This window comes from Phaseolus vulgaris, chromosome 5 (assembly GCF_000499845.2).
Source record: "Phaseolus vulgaris cultivar G19833 chromosome 5, P. vulgaris v2.0, whole genome shotgun sequence".
NCBI classification, from domain to species: Eukaryota; Viridiplantae; Streptophyta; class Magnoliopsida; order Fabales; family Fabaceae; genus Phaseolus; species Phaseolus vulgaris.
The window spans coordinates 24,061,174-24,081,823 of record NC_023755.2 but is presented as its reverse complement, the minus strand read 5'-3'; the positions used below and the strand labels follow the sequence as shown (position 1 = coordinate 24,081,823).

General features: G+C 31.8%; 1 protein-coding gene across 1 annotated transcript; it reads right to left on the bottom strand.

Moving 5' to 3' along the window:
* Positions 1–9,651: 9,651 nt before the first annotated feature.
* Positions 9,652–20,120, bottom strand: LOC137834165 (uncharacterized mitochondrial protein AtMg00860-like). Its single transcript, XM_068642228.1, has 3 exons — positions 20,079–20,120; positions 18,650–18,746; positions 9,652–9,989 (listed from the first exon to the last, which is right to left on the bottom strand). The coding sequence occupies exons 1-3, from the start codon at positions 20,118–20,120 to the stop codon at positions 9,652–9,654; spliced, it is 477 nt and encodes a 158-aa protein (XP_068498329.1).
* Positions 20,121–20,650: the final 530 nt, after the last annotated feature.

The window sequence follows — 20,650 nt, the reverse complement described above, 5'->3', positions numbered from 1 at the left end:
TCCACCATCAGTAATTGCTCAAGCTTTTGATACCCCGAACAAGATAGTACGTGCGGGGTAACATTCTTCAAAGCTATCTCTTGAGCTTTCTTCTGACGATCCTGTCATAATTGAAATAAACAAAGTGAACTAAATAAGACAAACTTATTAATGTTATATATAAAAAAAATAGTTAAGTAACTTCACTTACAATTCAAGCCTCATTTTCACGACTTTCTTTAAAAATACGACATGTTTTTTCATCAATATGTTTGTACTTTAAACATGGATTTTCGTCTTTAAGGTCACCAAAAACATATCTCGAAGTCAGTCTTAACTTAAAGTGACGAAATTTAAGTCCGATATTGGATATAATCTTTGATCGAAGCGGTTCCACATCAGGAATTTCAAAATTTGCCTGCAAAATAACATCACCAAATTAAAATTAATCAATGAAATTAAAAAGCATTATATGGTAACAATAATAATGTAAAGTTTACCGGAACATCCTCTCATATCATTTTTCGATCGACCTCTGACACCTCATCCCATGAATTAATCAAAATGGAGAGCCTCTCACGAGAAACAACTCCAAGATAGCTCATAAACTCATTTGCATGAGGACCAAAAGTCATTCCAGTGTTGACGTCAATGTCAACACGTGTCTTCTCACCAACAACACATTTCAATGCAAGACGCTTCAATCTAGTAGGTCCTCTGCTGCCTCGTCCGGATCGGGATCTGATTGGAGTCTGATCGTCATCCATATCTGTGTTAAAAATATTAGGTAACAAACATTAGTTAATCTGCATCGAATTAAAATCATATAAAACAAATACATAAAATTATAAATGCATATTTACGGGTTGCATGTGGGTTGAATGTTCATATGTAAATTCCTTCATTATGGTCTTTACGGGTTGCATGTACATCATCAAGTACATCGTCATCTTTATTAATTATCATTGGTGTGAATGAACAGGGATCACCATTTTCAATATCATCTATGGTCTCCCCTTGTTTTTTCCCGTGTAAAACGACATACCAATGTTCTAACGTAGGATCTTTCACGTAGAAAACCTAAGATGCTTGTTGAACCATTATAAATGGCTCATCTTGATACCCTATCTTTCGAAAGTCCACTAATGTGAATCCTGATTCATCAATTTTAACCCCACTTTTATTGTCAACCCATTTACACTTGAAAACTGGAATGAAAAACTTAGTGTAGTCAACCTCCCATATCTCTTCTATAAACTCATAGTATGCCATTGATCCAAGTACAAGATTTGTATCTTTCAAAGTCGAAAAATGCATTGACTCGGCTTCAAGACTAACACCAGAATTTTGAATTGTACTCTTTTCCTCCATAGACTTTGTGTGAAATATACAATTATTCACTTCGTACGCTTTACATGAAATGACATTAAACTCCAATCCAGCAGCCAACCAGGTCAAGGTCCCTGATTCCGTTGAATCCTTTAACACCTCGTCTTTAAACCAAGGCATGAAAGTTGTATTATGTTCCATCAAGACCCATTTCTCTGCTTGTCTTGGGTTATTTGCCTTCACAATGGCTTTATGAGCTTCTATGTAAGCTATAACTTCATTTGTGTTATTCAATATATACAAATGTGCTTGCAAGACTTCTGATCAAGATTTGCTTACAATATTCACACCGCGTAAACATTTACTTGTAAAACGCCTGTGATGCCATGAATTAGCTGGAAGACCTATTGCATTTGCTTTTGACATGTACTCTGAACAAAATTCAATACTTTATTCAGCTATGTACCTTTCAATCGTTGAAGCTTTTGGACGATAATGATTTTTCACATAACCTTTTAAAATTTTCATATATCGCTCAACAAGATACATCCATCTTAAGTACACTGGTCCACAATCTAACCTCTTTTACCAGATGCACCACTAGATGAACCATGATGTCAAAAAAAGATGGAGGAAAAAACATCTCCAATTCACACAAGATAACAACAATTTCATTTTGAAGTTCATCTAGTTTTGATGGATCAATGACTTTACAACAAATGGAAGAGAAGAATGAGCACAAACGGGTTATGGTATTTCTAACATTTTTTGATAAGATCCCACGGATAGCTACCGACAACCCAATTAACTTCAAACCTTGCATTGACACTAGGCTCTTCACATTTGAGGAATGTCCTTGTGACACTTTCACACCTTTTAGACATTGACAAAAACTAATTTTTTCATCTTTTGACATGGTGTAACAGGTTGGGGGCAAATATGTACGCTTACCCATTTCTATGGGTGCCAACTCGCCTCGTATGTTCATCTCAATCAAATCTAAACGAGCATTTAGACCATCCTTCGTCTTCCTTTTAATGTTAAGAAGTGTACCAATTAATCTATCGCACACATTCTTCTCAACATGCATTACATCTATACAATATCTGACTTCTAACCTCGACTAATACGGAAGATCAAAGAAGATTGATTTCTTCTTCCAAATGTTTGTCACAGATGACTTTTTTTTTTTACTTACCGAAGGTGTAGTCTATGTTATTTACCTTTTCGTAAACCTCAACACCAGTTAATGGAATTGGTGGACCACTAGTCTCTTGGTGCCCATTAAAGGCATTTTTCAACCTCCGGTAAGGATGATGACTTCTAAGAAACCTCTAATGCCGAAGATATATTGTCTTTCTTCCCTGTTTCGATTGTTGAGAAGATATATCAGTGTCTTCTTTGCATATTGGACATGCTTTATGACCCTCAACACTATAACTTGATATGTTACCATATGCCGGAAAGTCATTGATGGTGCAAAATAACATGGCATGAAGCTTGAAAGTTTCATTACCAAATTCGTCAAATACTTCAACACCCTGGTCCCACATTAACTTCAAAAATTCAATTAGGGGACTTAGATAAACATCTATGTCATTCTTTGGCTGTTTCGGACTGGATATCATCATAGACAACATCATGTATTTTTGCTTCATGCACAATCCAGGAGGTAAGTTGTAAATAACTAGTAAAACAGACCATGAACTGTGATTTGTACTCATATTACCAAACAGATTCATTCCGTTTGTAGCTAAACCAAGTCAGATATTTCTTGATTCTTTACCAAACTTTGGAAACTCATCATCTAATTTCTTCCATTGAATAGAATCAGCTGGATGTCGGTACATGCCATCACATTTCCTCTCATCTGCATGCCATTTGAGATTCTTAGCATCGTTTGGGTTTGCAAACAAACGCTTCATTCTTGGAATGATGAGAAGATACCACATAACCTTCATTAGGGGTCCATGCTTTTCTATATCTTCAATAGTATCATCATATTTTTGTTTCAACTTATAACGTGATAACCCACACCTCGGACAACTTTTCAAGAATTCAAAATCTTTCCGGTATAATATACAATCATCAGCACATGCATGTATCTTTTAATACTCCATACCCATTGGACAAAGAATCTTTTTGGCCTCAAAATTACGATTAGGTAGAGTATTTCCCTCTGGAAGCATATCCTTCAACAACTAAAGCAATTTCGTGAAGCTTTTATCAGTCCATCCATTTATTGCCTTCAAATTCATCAATCTTAACACCGCCGACGACTGTGTGAAGTTAGTTTATACAAGATACAATGGAGTCTCTGCATCGCTTGCCATACTTTCATATCCATGCGCTTCTGCAAAAGACTCAGCTCCCGCATCACGAATCATGTCCTCCAATCGATCAACATCTACATCATCATGTACTGCATCATCTATGGTGGACCCCACATATTCTTTAGTTACACAAACATGTGGTAAATTTAACAATTCACCATGCCATGTCCAAGTTTTATAAGATTGAAGAAACCCATCACATAGAAGGTGCTCCCTCATTATCTTAACATCCGGTATCCTTCCATTTAAACAGTTAACACACTGACACCTGATCTTTGCTCCATCATGACCAATATTAATCGCATTACGTTGTGCAAATTGTATAAATTCTTCAACTTCTCTTTCGTACTCATCACTTATGCGAAGAGAATTAATCCAATTTCGATCCATTCTATTATGAAATAGTCATGCAAGTGATTTTTAATCAGTGTTCTACCTAATGTGTTTGCCGAGGGTCGAACACCATCAGACTTAATACCAGCACATATCAATTGCCGAGGGTGTTCCACCCTCGGACTCAATACAAACACGATAATTCTATTCTAAACTAACAACTAACATAATATAAATTAAAATTAAAATAAACACTAAATAATATAAATTTTAAAGAATAAAAATTATAATACATAAAAAAATTCATAACATTAAAAAAAATAAAAAAATACAACCAACCTTGTGTGTGAAGGCAACGTTGCCAAGGTGGCACGACGGTGGCAGCAGACAAAGCGGTGGACGCGAAAGCAACGATAGAGCACACTAGCAAGAAGAGAGGAACCTACGAAGGCAATGCAACAATATCAATGAAGGCAATCCAACGGTATGTATGTACGAAAAATACATTGGTGAAGAAGAAATAGAGCTCACAAACTTACCACGAAGGCACAAACACTTCAAGAAGAGAGGAACGCGAAGCGCAAATGAGAGCACAGTCCAAACGCAAAACGCTTCTAGAGAAAGAAAGAGTAGTGAATGACGCTCTTCTAAAGTGAAGTTAGGGTAAAAAAGAGTTACGAGGACGGCTATTTGTAACAGCCGCACTCGTAAATCAAGCGCTTTGATTTACAAGTGCGACTATAATAAAAGCTTCACTTGTAAAACAAGCGCTTTGATTTACAAGGACGGTGCGTCTGTTCGTTAAACCGCACTTAATAAGGAGCCCTTGTTTTACCTTTCTGCACTAGTGTCAGTTTTTTTTTTTTTTTTTTCTCATCTCTTTGTATTTATTTGTAAATTTGTTCTGTAACTGCTATAGAGTTTCCGTGAGAATTTATTTTAAGTATATTTTAACTTAAGAAAAATTATTTAATAGATTAAATTGGACATTAAATTCGGAAATAAATGAAACTCAAGTCTTACGTAACTTTATCAACAAATTCAGTTTGATTCTTCTACCTAAAGACTAATCAAACTATATTTTATATAATTGGTGGATGTTATAGTTTCTTTATCTATATTTATATATAAATAGAATTAGTTTATGTTTTCAATTTTTTTTCATATTTTATTCTTATATTAATATTTAATTTTATTATTTAAATTTTTTATATTTTATTTTCATATTAATGTTTATATTAATATTTAATTTTATTATTTATATTTTTTATATTTTATTTTCATATTAATGTTTAATTTTATCGTCGCTCTTTCTCACTTTATTTTTCTTCTTTCTCAAATATATTGAAACTCAATAACATGACTCTTTCTTTATGTCTTTTATGGATACACATAGATTTATATTTCATATTATATTTCATTTAAATAAATACAAATATATATATATATATTAATAGTAAAAATAAAAAATAAAATGGACGGAGATTCCCAACTAGTCATAATAAATAGAATAAATGTCTTTTCTAAATTGAAATTATGCATTAAATCCTAGCTAATACTTTAACTAGGGGCCACCTAAAGGGAATTGTGCATCATGGCAAAATGTTCTAATCGATAAAAGTAATCAATCACTGCCCAATCACTTCCCTTTGGCATCAATCCAAAACCATAAATACATATGAAAGAGTTCCTAAACAAATCAAATGTAGATACTCTTATTTTTTTCCTCAACCTTTGTCCCTAGATATCTATTTTCCTATCAATAACAAGACACATATCCTATCTTCTATGATTCGTGGGATCCTTCCATTAACTAATCAATTACTCATTAACTGTTTTTTAAGAAATAAAATAACTAATATTTTATAATATGTAAGTATGATGTATAAAATAAAAGCCTGTTTTAATATATATATTACATAATAGATATTGTTTTTAAATATATAATTTATATTATAATAGAAATTTATGATAATAACACAATCTTTTAATAATAACTCCTAAAAACACTTTTATTTAAAATAAAGCTTTAGATTTATACTATATTAGCAAATTTTTAACATTTTTATGTGTCACAAAGAACTCATTAAGAGCTTTTGATAATTATCATGTGATTATTGAAAATTTTTAAGAAAAAAAATCAACAACTCTTTAAAAGATGGAGAAAAGTTCAAAATGTGGTCGTAACTAGAAAACTTAACTAGAGAGGCCAAAGGTTCAACTTTGTGAGATTCATAGTGTGAAAAACCCAAAGGAACTCGAGAAACAATTAGACACCATTAGGATTGGTAACATGAAGATTCATGTTAATATACCAAAATACTATAAAAAGTATAAATATAATATCTTACAAAAAAAAAATATTACAAGAAAATTATTAAATAAAAACTAATTTTAGGGACCAAAATAATTAGTTAATATTTGATTAAATTAGATACCATTTTATAAATTAAAAAAAATTATTGATATCTAAAGTAGTTTCTATTATTAATAAAAATTTATAAAATAATTTTTAAATTGGTTACCAAGATTTTAGTTACTAATATTTTATATTATAAATTAGTCTTTAAAAGATTATTAGAGACTAATTTAGAATATAAAGTAAGTAGCTAAAACCTTGGTAACTATTATAGACTAATTTAGAAACTATTTTATAAACTTTTATTAATAATAGAAATCGCTTTAAATACGAATAATTTTCTAGTTTCTATAATAGTATATAGTATCTAATATAGTCAATATAATGACTAATTATTTTTTGTTTTTAAATTCGATTAGTATTTAATGATTTTGTTATAGTGAAAAAGATAAAAGTGCAAAGGAGGAAACTAAGATGCAAAACTTTTGTCAGTACAAGTTTTTTTTTTTTTAATCAGCGGTCACTAGAAGGTAAGGAAAGGAAGAACAATGACAAAAACAAATGGTCAAGTTGCAAGCAATGAATCGAGTGTTACTACATGGATGAGAACAAATTTTGGAGTGAAGGAGGAGGAAAAAGTGTGGCTTGAAGACAACTATGTAGGAGACTGCATACAACTTGTAATATTGATTCAATATGAGAGAGGTTAATTCTAAATGCGATGAAACACATATGGGTAAGGCAGTTAAGGGATGGTACTGTGATATTAAAGAGTGATGAGGGGGAGCGCAGTGGCAACGTAATAGAGCAACATTGTGAATGATTTTCGATTTTCATTGAATTTATCATCCTTTTGTTTAAGAACTTGATAATAAGGAAATTATATGGGTTAAGGGCAGAGGGTTCCAGTTTCCTACAGGGGCATGCGTGTTTTGAGAAAGCACCGGCAGTAATGGATACCTTGGTATCAATTGATAAAGCAATTAAGAATTGGGAAGAACTTGAACATGCAAGATTATGTGTTTGTCTACTCGATCAGATGTAAAAACTATAAAGAAGATGAGAATTAATGGCATTATATATCAGTTCTTGATTGAGGAAGAAAGAAACTATTGTGCATTGTCCATGCAGTCATTGGAAGAGGAGACATCATCAAAAGAATGACTTGAATTGCTTGAACCAAAATCTTACAATTAAATGAATCAATATTAAAGGAGAGGGTAGATGAAACAACCCAAAATCAACACCAATACTAGAAAACAAGGAATTAATAACGAAACTGAAAATGTTTATTCTAGTGAACTAAACGTCCACCCCTGTCTATTGGTAAGTGCCAAAGGTTCCAACAAAATTAAAGGAAACAAAATAAGAGATTCTTATTCTATGCAGCTGTAAACCTAAGGTTTCCCATTGATCATAATCTCAATCACCTGTGAAGAAGGTTAAGCAATTTAGAAACAGAGGAAGATGCAAGCAAGGCAGGAAACCATTCAGAAGGAGGGAAGGGACTCACGTTTTGCCTGCCCTCTCTCTTGCTCCCCACCCCTTATATTCACGTAGTCCTTTTTTCATTTGGGCCCAACCGTTTCCTTTTGGATCTTCTTAATCCATCCACTTATGAGAAGTTTGTTACACCCTCTTGGCCCACATGTCTCTAGTGACGTGTATTTTCATTTTGGGCATATTGTTGCGTTGTATCATAACCCCCCTCCATGAAATGGACCTTGTTCTCAAGGTCCACTAATTGTGGCAACTGGTCATGCAACAGTTCGTCTGGTATCACCTACTGGTGTGGGTCTTCAATACATTTTTTTAAAAGTGATATATGAAATATGGGATTTATGCGGACAGTCACGGGAAGCTGTAACTTGTATGCCACCGGGCTTATGCGTTCAAGTATGGGGAAATGGGCCAAAAGACATCATACTCAACTTTTGATTTTTGCGTGAAGCCACATAGATTTGGCGATATGGTTGGAGCTTGACAAAGACATAATCTCCCACAACTAGTTACACCTCTTTCCTTTTACCATCTGCATAGGCTTTCATCTTGTGTTGTGAGCGATGCAAATTATGCTTAAGTTGATCCAGCAACATGTCACACTCCTGTAACTGTTGGCTTACAATGACTTCATCATTGAGAGAAGATGTATACCTTAAAATCTGTGGGGGGTCACGACCAAATATTGCACGATACGAGGTCATTCCTATTGCTGAATGAAAAGCAGTATTATACCAATAGGTAGCCCATGGTAGAAGTTTATACCAAGATTAAGGGGTGTGTTGAGTGAAGCACCAAAGATACATTTCCAAACATCTATTTAAGACTTCGGATTAACCATCAGTTTGTGGATGGTAAGAAGAACTCATAGCTAAGGTTGTTCCTTGAGATTGAGGTATTGCCAAAACTTACTAATAAAATTTTTGTCTTAATCTGAGACTATAAAATGAGGTATGCCATGAATTTTGAGGGCATTTTGGACTAAAACGCCAGCCACCATGTGGGTTGTATGCGAAGCCAGAATGGGTATGAAATAGGAAAATTTTGAAAGTCTATCAATGACCACCATGATTATTGAGTACCCATGTGACAGAGGTAACCCTGTAATGAAGTCCATCGCTATATCTGCCAAATTTGAGTAGGGATGGGTAATGGTTGAAGAAGTCCAGCCGGGGGTTGAGTGACATATTTGGCTTGTTGACATATGGAACAAGATCGAACATACTCCCTAATGTCATGATTGAGGCCCTTCCAAAAAAATTGAGCGGAGATATGGGCTAAAGTACGTTGAATGCCAGCATGACCGCTTATGGGTGAGTCGTGAAATTCTTTAAGGAGTAGTTGTTTAATATTTGACTAAGCTGGAATGAATAACCGATCTTTCCAAAACCATAAATCATCGTGCTTAACCAAGAATTTAGGATCAATGGTGGTTGTTGGAAATTCTAGCAAGGGATCATAGTGTTCTAGTTCGTGACGCAATTGGTGGAGAAAGTCAAATTGGAGACTAGAACAAGAAAAGAATGCTTGGGACAGGGCATCTGCTGCTTGATTATCTTTACCTCGTTTATATTCAATCGTAAAATCAAACCCCAATAGCTTTGGAAGCCATGTTTGCTGCACTGGTGTTTGAATGACTTGAGCTTGCATTTCTTTGAGACTTTGATGATCCGTTTTGATAACAAATTTGTGACCAAGTAAGTAATGACGAAACTTGGCAACCACCTTTGTGATGGCATGCATTTCCCTAGCGTATGCAGATTTTTGTTGCATGCGAGGTTTCAATTTCTTGGAAAAAAATGCTATATGATGATTATTTTAAGTAAGCACAACTCCAATCCCAAGAGAAGAAGCATCAGTTTCCAATACAAATAACTGACTGAAATTTGGTAAAACCAGCACAAGTGCATGTGTCAATGCTATTTTAAGAGTAGTGAAAGCTATTTCAGTATGTGCAGACCAACGAAAAACATCTTTCTTCAACAGATCCGTAAGTGGTGCAACAATAATGGCAAAATTCTTAATAAACATGCGATAATAGCTGGTGAGATCAAGGAAAGCTTGAAGTTGTTTCACTGTAGTGGGAATTGGCCATTGTTTGACAATTGTGATTTTAGATTCATCCACATGGACACCCTCCTCTGTAACCACATGACCTAAATATTCAATTTTTAAAAAAGAACATTTGGAGAGTTTGGCGACTTAGGAGTGTTGGTGCAACAATTTGAGAACCTGGGACAGATGATCAAGATGAGTAGTCCAGTTTGGACTATAAATCAAAATATCATCGAAGAACACAAACACAATTTTTCGTAGAAAATCAGAAAAAATAGAATTCATGAGGGCTTTGAAGGTAGCTGGGGCATTTGTCAACTCGAATGGCATGACTAACCATTCATATAAACCATGATGCGTTCGAAAGGCGATCTTATGGCGATCGGTAGGTTGCACCAATATTTGATGATAGCCAGAACGCAAATCTAATTTGGAGAAGAATTGAGCTCCAAACAATTCATCCAATAATTCATCGATTGTGGGCATAAGAGACAAATCCTTGATGGTGACTGCATTAAGGGTTCGATAATCTGTACAAAAGCGCCATGTACCATCGTTCTTTTTCACTAGTAGCATTGGTGAAGAGAAAAGACTAAAGCTGGGTTGAATGATACCTTCGGCCAACATCTTCGTGACCAATCGTTCAATCTCGGTTTTCTGACTATGAGGATAGCGATAAGGACGCACTCACACTAGGGTAATATTGGGTAGTAAAGGTATGACTGTGTGCACGAGAAGGAGGTAATCCATGAGGTGGTTGAAAAATAGTCTTGTATTTATGCAGCAACACCCTGATGTCAGGGTCTAATGCAAAAGGTAAAATGCACTAAGTTGAATCAGATTCCTCTAGAGAACTCAGTTGTAACGTGTATAATTCTACAATTGCACCAGTCACCTGCAAGCGTTTGAATTGATGAAACTGAGCGAGACTAGCTTGGCTGCTAATGTCGCCTTGTAATGTAATTACAGCGCCATCCATATAAAATGTAATGAAGCGTTGATTATAGTTAACCAGATGTGTGTCTAGCGTAGCAAGCCATTAAGTGCCCAAAACCAATTTTTGCAGCAGCAATTGAAAGTAAATAGGCTGAAACTCGTAAGCAATGACCTTGAATATGATTTGGAATGTTATGAACTTGACCTTCACAGGCCAACTATTCCCCATTCCCTACTACCACTTGAAACAAAGGTGTTGGATGAACTGTTAACTTGAGAAATTTGACAAGTCTAGGTTGTATGAAATTATCCGAGTTGCCTCCATCTAGAAGAATTTGGGTTTCTATCTTATTAATATACCCTGTAAAATGGATTGTTACTCTGGCTGCTGTGCCCTTCAAAGCATGGTACTAGAGGTGATCATCGAAGCCATATCTGGTGGAGTGATTGCGGCTAATTGAGGATAGTCTAACTCAGCAACAAGGTCGTCCACTTCTTTTGTCGCTTGCAGAAGGAAATAGTGTTTATTGGCACACTTATGAGTTGGAGAATATTCATCGCATGTAAAACACAAGCCCTTTTTTCTACAAAATTACTGGTGATAATTTCTTAAGGTGACTAGGTTTTGACGGTGTAGGCAAAAGAGGATAAGTAAGGTTGGATGAGGGAGGAGGTATGAACGTTTTCTCCTAACTTTGGGATTTGGGGGATATAGGGTGATAGGTTGATTTCAGGGAGAAGGATGGGTAACGAGGCCGAGGTGAAGGAAAAAGAGGAACCGATTTTTCCTCAAACAGTTTGGCTAACACAATTGCCTGGGATAAGGATTGAGGTATCCGTTCGATAACCTCTTTTCGCAAAAAGTGTGTCAAATAAAATCATTGACCATAAAAAATATGCATTCATAGGAGAAAGAAGTGTATTAAACAGTTGGTTGTTGCAAATGAAGTGATGGATGAAATAAGAAGGAAAAATAGAGGTGAGATTATCCTAAAAGTGGATTTTGAGAAAGCATATGACTCGGTAAATTGAGATTTCCTCTACTATTTGATGAAATATTAGGTTTCAGTAAAAAATGGATTAAGTGGATAAAGAGTTGTTTGGAATCTTAGTCTGGGTTAATGGTAGTCCAGCACAAGAGTTTAGTTTATGTAAAGGATTGAGATAAGGGGATCATGTAGTCCCGTTTCTATTTTTAATAACAATAGAAGGTTTAGTCAAGAAAACAGGAAAAAAACATGTTTTAGAAGGGATTAATGTTGGAAACAAAGAAGGTAGGAGTAAATATATTGTAGTTTGCAGATCATACAATCATTTTGTGAGGCTAAAAATCAAAACATTCTAGTAATAAAGAGAATTCTCCATTGTTTTGAACTTGTGTCTAGACTCAAGGTAAATTTTTATAAGACTAAGATAGAGGGAATAAGGGTAAATTAAAACATTTTAGGTTACTCTAAATTATAGTATTATGGTAATTCCTTTTACATATTTAGGTCTACAAGTAGAAAGAAATCATAGAAGATGCAAATTTTGGCAGACCATGATAATGAAAATTACGAAGAGGTTAGCAAAATGGAAGGCAAAAAGTATATCTTTTGTGGGGAGAATTACTCTAATAAAATATGTCCTTTCAACTCTACATATTTCTTTTTACCTCTCTTCAAAATGCCTTCTAGAGTCAAGAAAAAAAATTAGAAAAATTCAAAGGATTTTTTATAAGAGAATAACATGGTTAAATGGAAAAAATATTTGTAAGCCTAATGAAGAGGGGGGTTATGGGTAAAAGATATAAAACTCTTTAACTTCCCTACGTTATATGCAAATTCATTGTTTAAAGAGATTACTCTAGGGGAGACTATCATCTAGAAAGAAAAATATTTAGGAATGGAACATGAAATGGAGACGAGAATGGTTTGAGTGGGAGAAATCACATGTGTTTATTTTGATGCAGAGCTAAGAACAATGTGTCCTAGATAGAGAGAGGGATGATGTTTGACTTTGGAAGAAATATGAACACTAACATATACCGTGAAATTTTTATACAAGAAATTACAAAATGGATTAGTAGGGAAAGGTGCTAAATTGTACATTTTTTTTTAGAAAATCAAAGCTCTACCATCTTCCCAACATTTTGTATGGAAAATGTAATTGAATAAAGAACCAACGAGAGATAATCTACTAGTTAGAGGGATAGAAGTGAAAAACAAGATATGTGTTCTATGTGGTAGGGATGAAGAGTCAGTAAGCAACCTATTTTTTAGCTATAAGTTAGTTGAAAATATCTAGCATAATGGTGATGTAGACTGGAGTTTCTACGATATATCAAATCTTTCAAGTAACCATTTTTTTTTTCATTTTAAACTCCTATGATTAAGTAGTAAAGGTAACTATGGGTGGAAATGTATGTGGATCGCCATAATATGGAATATGTTAGATCCACACAAATAATAACATCTTTAGGAAATGTAAGATAGATGTTGAGGAGGTATCCACCTTGGCACAAATTAAGGCTTGGGCTTGGATCACTAATAAATATCTAAAGGCCAAATTTACATATTTTGGTTGGTTCTTTACTCCAACTACATGCTTAAAATATCTATATGCCTAATTTGATTTTAAAGGTTTGAAATGCTTTTGACAACATATTTATGAGGATTAAATTATAAGAATAATGACATCAAAAGAAGACTAAAGGAAGACAAAATAAAAGAGTTTATTGGAGAGTTTTTGTTCAGTGCCATACATGGTTGGTTTAGATTGTTGGATGTTATGCCAAATTTGAATACATTGTCCCAACCTTATTTCTGGTACTATCTAAACTATAGCCTTAAAATGTGGAGGATCAACATGGCTAGGTAATCTTATAAGGAAGTTTGGGAGTTAGGTAATATGATAAGAAGATGGGACCTTATCTTTTGTAGTGATCTTTTTGTTTGGTTGCAAGAGACTGTATAGGTTTTGTTACTATGCACTTGTTGTTGCAAAGTTTTAGTTTGTGTTAGAGATTTGCTTAATTGTGCAAGATAGGCTCATATTGAAAGTAGTTTTTGAGGTTTAGGATGCCTTTTTTTATTTATTTTGCTTTGTTTATTGTATATATGTGTACACAAGTTGGAGCATCTAAATACTTTATATTACTATAATTTTTTGTTGATAAAAAATTAAAAATTTAAAAGATATGCTTAATAATTATTAAGAAAACAAAATTTAAGTCTAAGTCAACCATATAAAATTGACTTTGTAAGTTAAGATTTATTTCCACTTATATAAAATCGATAATAAATAGATAGTATCAGTTTTAGGGTTTAGGTTATTTCCACTTATGATTAATGAATAGTGATGCTTTGTAAAACTAACTAGGTAAATTTTAATAGATGATCAATGATCACCTTGTTGTATTTTTAAAAATTTTTAAGGGACTTAATTAAATCTTAAAAATACCATATTGATACCATATTGTTGTATTTTTAAAATTGAAAGAGTTATAATTAAATATTTTATTAATAAATAGACAAGTTAAAAATAAATAAATAATAAAATAAAAAGGTAATGACGACAAGAAGATAACGTACCGATAAAATACATTTTATATAAATTTAGACAATTATTTAAATATCTACTAATGATCGAAACAAAATTTGTTTGTGTTGTGTAGAAATTGAGAAGATAAATATTTCTTCATTTAATCAGACACTTAAAACTCTAAGTTTTTAATTAAATAAACATATGTAAAAGTAAATGATACCTTGTTACATTATTTATTAATACTAGACACTTTCCATTGCAGTTCTTGCTAGTATTTGGATCCACACTTTTCACACACAAACCAATATTATATATTCAAAGTCAATTATAAATTAATCTTCAATCTGTTTTAAACAATTATTAGTTCAATTGAATATAATATTATATGTTAAAAAAATTAAAAAATATATGTATTCAAATTTCATCTTAAAAAATATGTGTGCTGATAAGTTGGCTAATTTAGAATTTATTCATAGAGAATCCTTTCATTGGTATAATAGGCTTCTTAGAATTCTTTATTAATAGGTATAGTTTACCTATGTATCGTTTTTGTTAACATATGAGTTTTGGTCTAATCCTCCCATATTTTTGTATTTTCTTTATTTTTCCTTTTTTTAATAATATTTTTTTCATGTGATGGCAAATGATTGTTGTTACTTGAGGTGTCAGTCTAACTCATATGTCAAGTAACATAGTGATGTCAAGTAACATAGTGATGTCTAACATGAAAGTTTTTTATATAAAAAAAAACTTCATCTTAAAATTCACTTCCAAAATGATATGATAGTTTATCTCAAACTACTAAGAGGGAAAAGTCTAACTCAACATTATAAAATCGGCTAAAAGATGAAGTTTGCACCCACTTATATATTATGAAATACCTTTATCGCTAGTCGATTTGGAATTTCCAACACACACCCCTCACGTCGAAGTCGTATGTGAACTATATATTTATGGGTGGTCTCATAGTGAGTGACCTACTAAGTCCAATAAACTCTCGATAAAATAGACTTTAAATTATTCTAATATCATAATAAGAAGTGAATTTAAAGTTTAACTCAACCTTACAAAACCGACTTATAATATAAATTTTGTTATCACTTATATGAAATGTTCTTTATCTCTATAGATAAATCTCTAATATTTATTGAGTTTATGATATTCCTAGTTAACAAATTACTATTCGATCACTCAATTACCTTTAATCTCACATTTAAAATGTCTCACCCACCTTTAATCTTATGTATAAGATGTCCAATCCTTAATACCTAAAAAATTAATTTCTTTATATATCAATCTCATAAGATTAAATTAAACTTAAAATCAACTTCTAACAACATTCTCACAAAACAAATTATAATATATTATTGTAATAACTCGCACGAACATAAAAAAAAAAATCTACAAGAAGTCAAAATAGCACAAATTAAAGCAACTCCTTTGTCTTTTCAAAACAAAATAAAGAAAAAACACACGTTAATGGTGTACTTGTTGCAACCCCGTGACGTCCTTCTTCTCGACCACCACCCAATGAAACGTTCTTAATAATTTCGTCTTCTTCTCACAAAAAATTAAAGCAATGGAATCTCACTTGGTGATGTCTTGTTGTCCATCCTCACTATAAACAAATTCAAGTCACATTCTGTGGTTGGGATTTATACAAAAGTTGGTTCCGTGCTCCATGATCACGATTGGATAACGTAGGTAATGTTACTATTTTCTTTGTGTTTTTAGTTGTACTAATACTGTTAACTCTCCTTTTTCATGAAAACCAAAGAAGTTTATATATTTATAGAACCAAAGGACACTCAAATTCATATGCATATAATATAAATTTTCAACTCCACACAAAAAGAATATGAACACATTATTATACAGATTTTTAAATATCTAAAACATATCACTTGACGAATGACAAACAAATACATTGTTCTTTTGATGTGATCCAACTCAAATCTAATAAATTTATTAGATTTGATACCTTATCAAGATATATCATTTCCCCCCTTTTCAACAAAGTTTAAGGTTGAAAACTTAAAGCGATTGCCAACTTCCTATTATTTCCTTCCTTTTGAAAAAGGTTTACAATGTTATAATCAATAAGAAAGAAATCAATAGTTGCTAATCCAATCAATATATTGATGATGTGCATCCACATAGAGAGATAGTGTAAGAGAGAAAGAAACAATTATTAGAACCTTCTAAAATAATATATTGCAAATAGAAAATATCAACTCTTCTTTTTGATAGTTTTCTAGTTTAGGATTTAGGGTTTATATTTGATAGCATCTCCTTCATCTGAATGAGTTTTTTCTTTGAAATTTGGGTCAGAGTTGGTAGAAACTATTAGAAGTAATGTGTCAAAGAGGTCTCCATTGGAGTAATGGATTCCTTGGAGTTGTCACGAAGAGTGTGGAGAGTGATTGGTTCGACCATATCACTTGGAAAGGTGAAAGATAAGACGAAATATGTCTATTCTAGAGAGGTTTAGACAAAAGAGTGTTTAGGCTTGCAATTTGACAACATAACACTCATATATTTGATCTATCTTTTCGTGAGCCAAGCACCTCAATTTATAGGGTGAGAGAGCTGAACATTTTGGAGCTAAAATTTGAAAATTCAAAACAAAAAATCTCCAATGAGAAGGTGTCGTACGGAGTCATACTTTCCATGTTTAGCTCACACCTTCTATGTTAAATCCTCTCCACTCCTAGGCTGTCTTGTGGACGTCCATGTGCTCCATGCAAGGGTAATTTTCGTCCTATATTATATCCTAGACGTTCTAGGTTTACATTGGACTTAAAGAAGCCCAATTGTTACCCTAACTAGTCACTTTTAACCCTAATTAGACCTATTATACTATTAGCCCAAATACAAGCCTAAAAACCTATGTTACTTGGCCTAAATATTTGGTCCAATTATTTTATTCTTCTAGGCCCAATACATGGACCATGAAATCCTAAATAATTTTATACAATTTATTTAAGCTAAAACTTGGCCCAAAAATAATGTTGACTAGTCAATTGAAACTCAGTCTTCTTGTGTTCTTCTGACCAAAACTCTAGTTTATGATTTTATGAGTTGGAGGTCTTATTGGATATTCTTTGTACATTCCTTCGTCCTAGGATTGTCCTCTTGATTGTGCCTAAAAAAATAAACAAAAGTCCAATTAGACCCATATTTGCAAATAAGTCCATAAACAAACTCTAGGTCTTCATCCTCCTTATTATGTGGTTGGATGTGGTTGGGGGCTGTGTCATCATCATCATCATCATTATTATTATTATGATATCCTCCTTCAATATTAATAAAATTTCTAAATACCAATTTAAATAATAGTTTCTATTATTTATAAATTTTATTAACTAATTTTTAAATTGGTATTTAATTAACTACCAATGTTTTAGCTACCAACTAATTTAATATAATTAATGTTTAAATAATATATCATTCAAAATTCAATTAATTAACAGAGTTAAATATCTTATGATGCTTACACATTGTCACGTTACTATATATAAGGATTGTGAATTTTATATAGATTTATTGGTTTGTGATATAAATTTTAAATATGCATTGTTTGCTTCCTTTTTATTTTCATTAACTTATTTTTTATTGTTTAAGAACTATGATATGGTCTACATTTCTCGCTAGAAAACTTCTTAACTGAAAAAACTTCAATCTTGTCCAGTTGAACAAGTGCTTATTCTTCATTTAGGTAACTAGAAGCATTAAAATTAAATTGTGCAATAATGTGCAATTAAATTAAATTATGCAATAATATGTATTTTTTTTTGTTTTTTTATCAGCAATAAACAATAAATTAAATATGGACCACTTCAAGGATGATCTAATCCTTATATAGATCCTCACAACACCAACTCCAGAACTACTTGACAAAATTACATCACTTAACCAACCTCATACAAACCATTGGATCAAGACACCAGTCAGAATAGAAAAAAAAAAAACAGAATGTGACTTAGAAGTAACCTAAGACCAAACCTTTAATTGAATCATAACAAACATTTCTAAACAATCAACCACCTCCATTTGACTCCATATAGTCCAAACAATTTCTGCATTCAAAAAACAAATTACGACAAGTCTCTTCCTCCACCCCACAAAGACTACACAAAAGGCTTTCAACCACAATCCCCCACACGTTTCTAAATTGGCCCTAGTTGCAATCTTATTTTCCAGCACCCTCTAAGTAGAGACAACTGCAAAAAACACACTTTACTCCTCCAAAACTTTTTATACACAAAGACATTCTTTCATTCGCGTGTCTTCCTTAAACAATTGTAAGCAGAATTCACCGTATAAACAGGGAGTTCTCCATCTTTCCAAACCCAATTGTCCTTCTCTTCCATGTCAAAACTCAACCCTTGAAGACCCTGAAAAAAATACACACCAAAGATTTTTGTCATTCAAATAGACTCATCCTCCAAATTAATTGCCACTCCCTAAAACTATTAATCCATTTTTCAAGCTCAACCATGATAAGAACTAAGGGAGAACTGTGATGAGATAGGGTTTTTTATTCAAATTGAGATATATGATAGTATTGATGGTGCAGGTGGTATATTGGGTTCACTGTTGCAGTATTATTCTAATAATCACTCTTGGGTATGCTTGAGCAGTTTATGATTTTATTGACTTATCACTGATTTGCATTTTATTGACTTATCACTGATTTGCATGAAAGTAACTTCAAATAGTCTACCCCATAAGCGTAGAATAGAGGGTGGATATTGTTTAAAAAAATTGAAATCTTAAATAGAAAAAACCTCATTAAGATTTATACTAGATATGAAAAGAATGTTATGGTGCAGATAAAAGATATTTATATTATAATTTATAGATAGTTGATGAGTGAAATGTTGGGGTAGAATAGTTATATATTCATGAGGAATTTCCCATGCACACGACAAACTAATAGGTAGTCCAACCCGTTTACCAACCAAAAATTTGATTTATGAGAAGATGGCCATATATGTACTAAGTATGATTAAGAATAATAACTAATTTATTTGGGAACTATTCTGCATCATCCCCCTAACTAATGTTTAACTGAATAGGATTAATTAGAATAAAATTAAATTTTTAGGCTTTTTTATTTCAATAAACAATAAATTTTACTCAAAAGATTGGAACAAAATTAAAATTCTTAATATCTATTTATAAATACGATCAATTAAATAAAATTAGAGTTTAATAAAGTTAGATTTTAGGATATTAATTAAATATTTTTTCCTCTAAAAGAATAAAAGAATATAGAGATGCGAATAGGTAGAATTGGGAGAGATAAAATACTTTTTTTTCCTAAAAAATATGAAGATACAAAAGAAAACACGGGTACAAAAAGGAAAAGCCTTTTATTTCCTTTAAATTTTCATATTCACTTCAATGTTTAACCATATATATAATGAGATAAATCCAAACACAGGAAGTTTTTAGACTAGCTAGTCCTAAAAGATAGAACCCAACACTGGTGGTTCCAACAAAAGAGCTTATACCTTTCTTTGTTAAAAAGTAGAAGAAGAAAACCTAATGTGTAATTTGCTAAGTGTGGATATTAGTTCTTGGAAAATAATCAACATTTGCAACAGTTTCTTAAAACAATTAACTATAAAGGCTCTAATTAATTTATGTATCAAAATATTTACATTTATGTAACATCAAACTTAAATTAAAAAAATAAGTTACTTCTTAAAGAATGTAATTACCTTCTTCTTCCACAAGCTTTCTTCATCCTTAACATAAGTCATTATATCGTTAATACTCTCCGAACCCAAGCCCCATATTAATATTGCAATGAAACTGTTGAGTTAACCACTAAATCAGACAAGTTCTTTGATCATATTATCATTTTTATTATACTTATTATTATTAATATTATTCATATTATTAATATTATTACTAATATTATTATTATTATTAATATTATTAATATTATTACTAATATTATTATTATTATTAATATTATTACTATTATTATTATTATTAATATTATTACTAATATTATTATTAATAATATTATTATTATTAATATTATTATTAATAATATTATTATTATTAATATTATTATTATTAATATTATTATTATTAATATTATTATTAACATTATTATTAATATTATTAATATTATTACTAATATTATTATTAATAATAATATTATTATTAATATTATTATTAACATTATTATTAATATTATTATTATAATTAATATTATATTCATATTATTAATATTATTATTATAATTAAAATTATTATAAATATTATTATTAAAATTATTATA

What these genes read in the sequence shown, in the direction of transcription:
- LOC137834165 (XM_068642228.1), bottom strand. Translation starts at nt 20,120, where the DNA reads ATGACTTATGTTAAGGATGAAGAAAGCTTGTGGAAGAAGAAG. An exon ending in AAAGCTTGTGGAAGAAGAAG is followed by an intron (nt 18,747 to 20,078) that starts GTAATTACATTC and finishes TATTTTTTTCAG; the next exon opens with GGTCTTCAAGGGTTGAGTTT. An exon ending in GGTGAATTCTGCTTACAATT is followed by an intron (nt 9,990 to 18,649) that starts GTTTAAGGAAGA and finishes TTGAATATTTAG; the next exon opens with GTCATGTGGTTACAGAGGAG.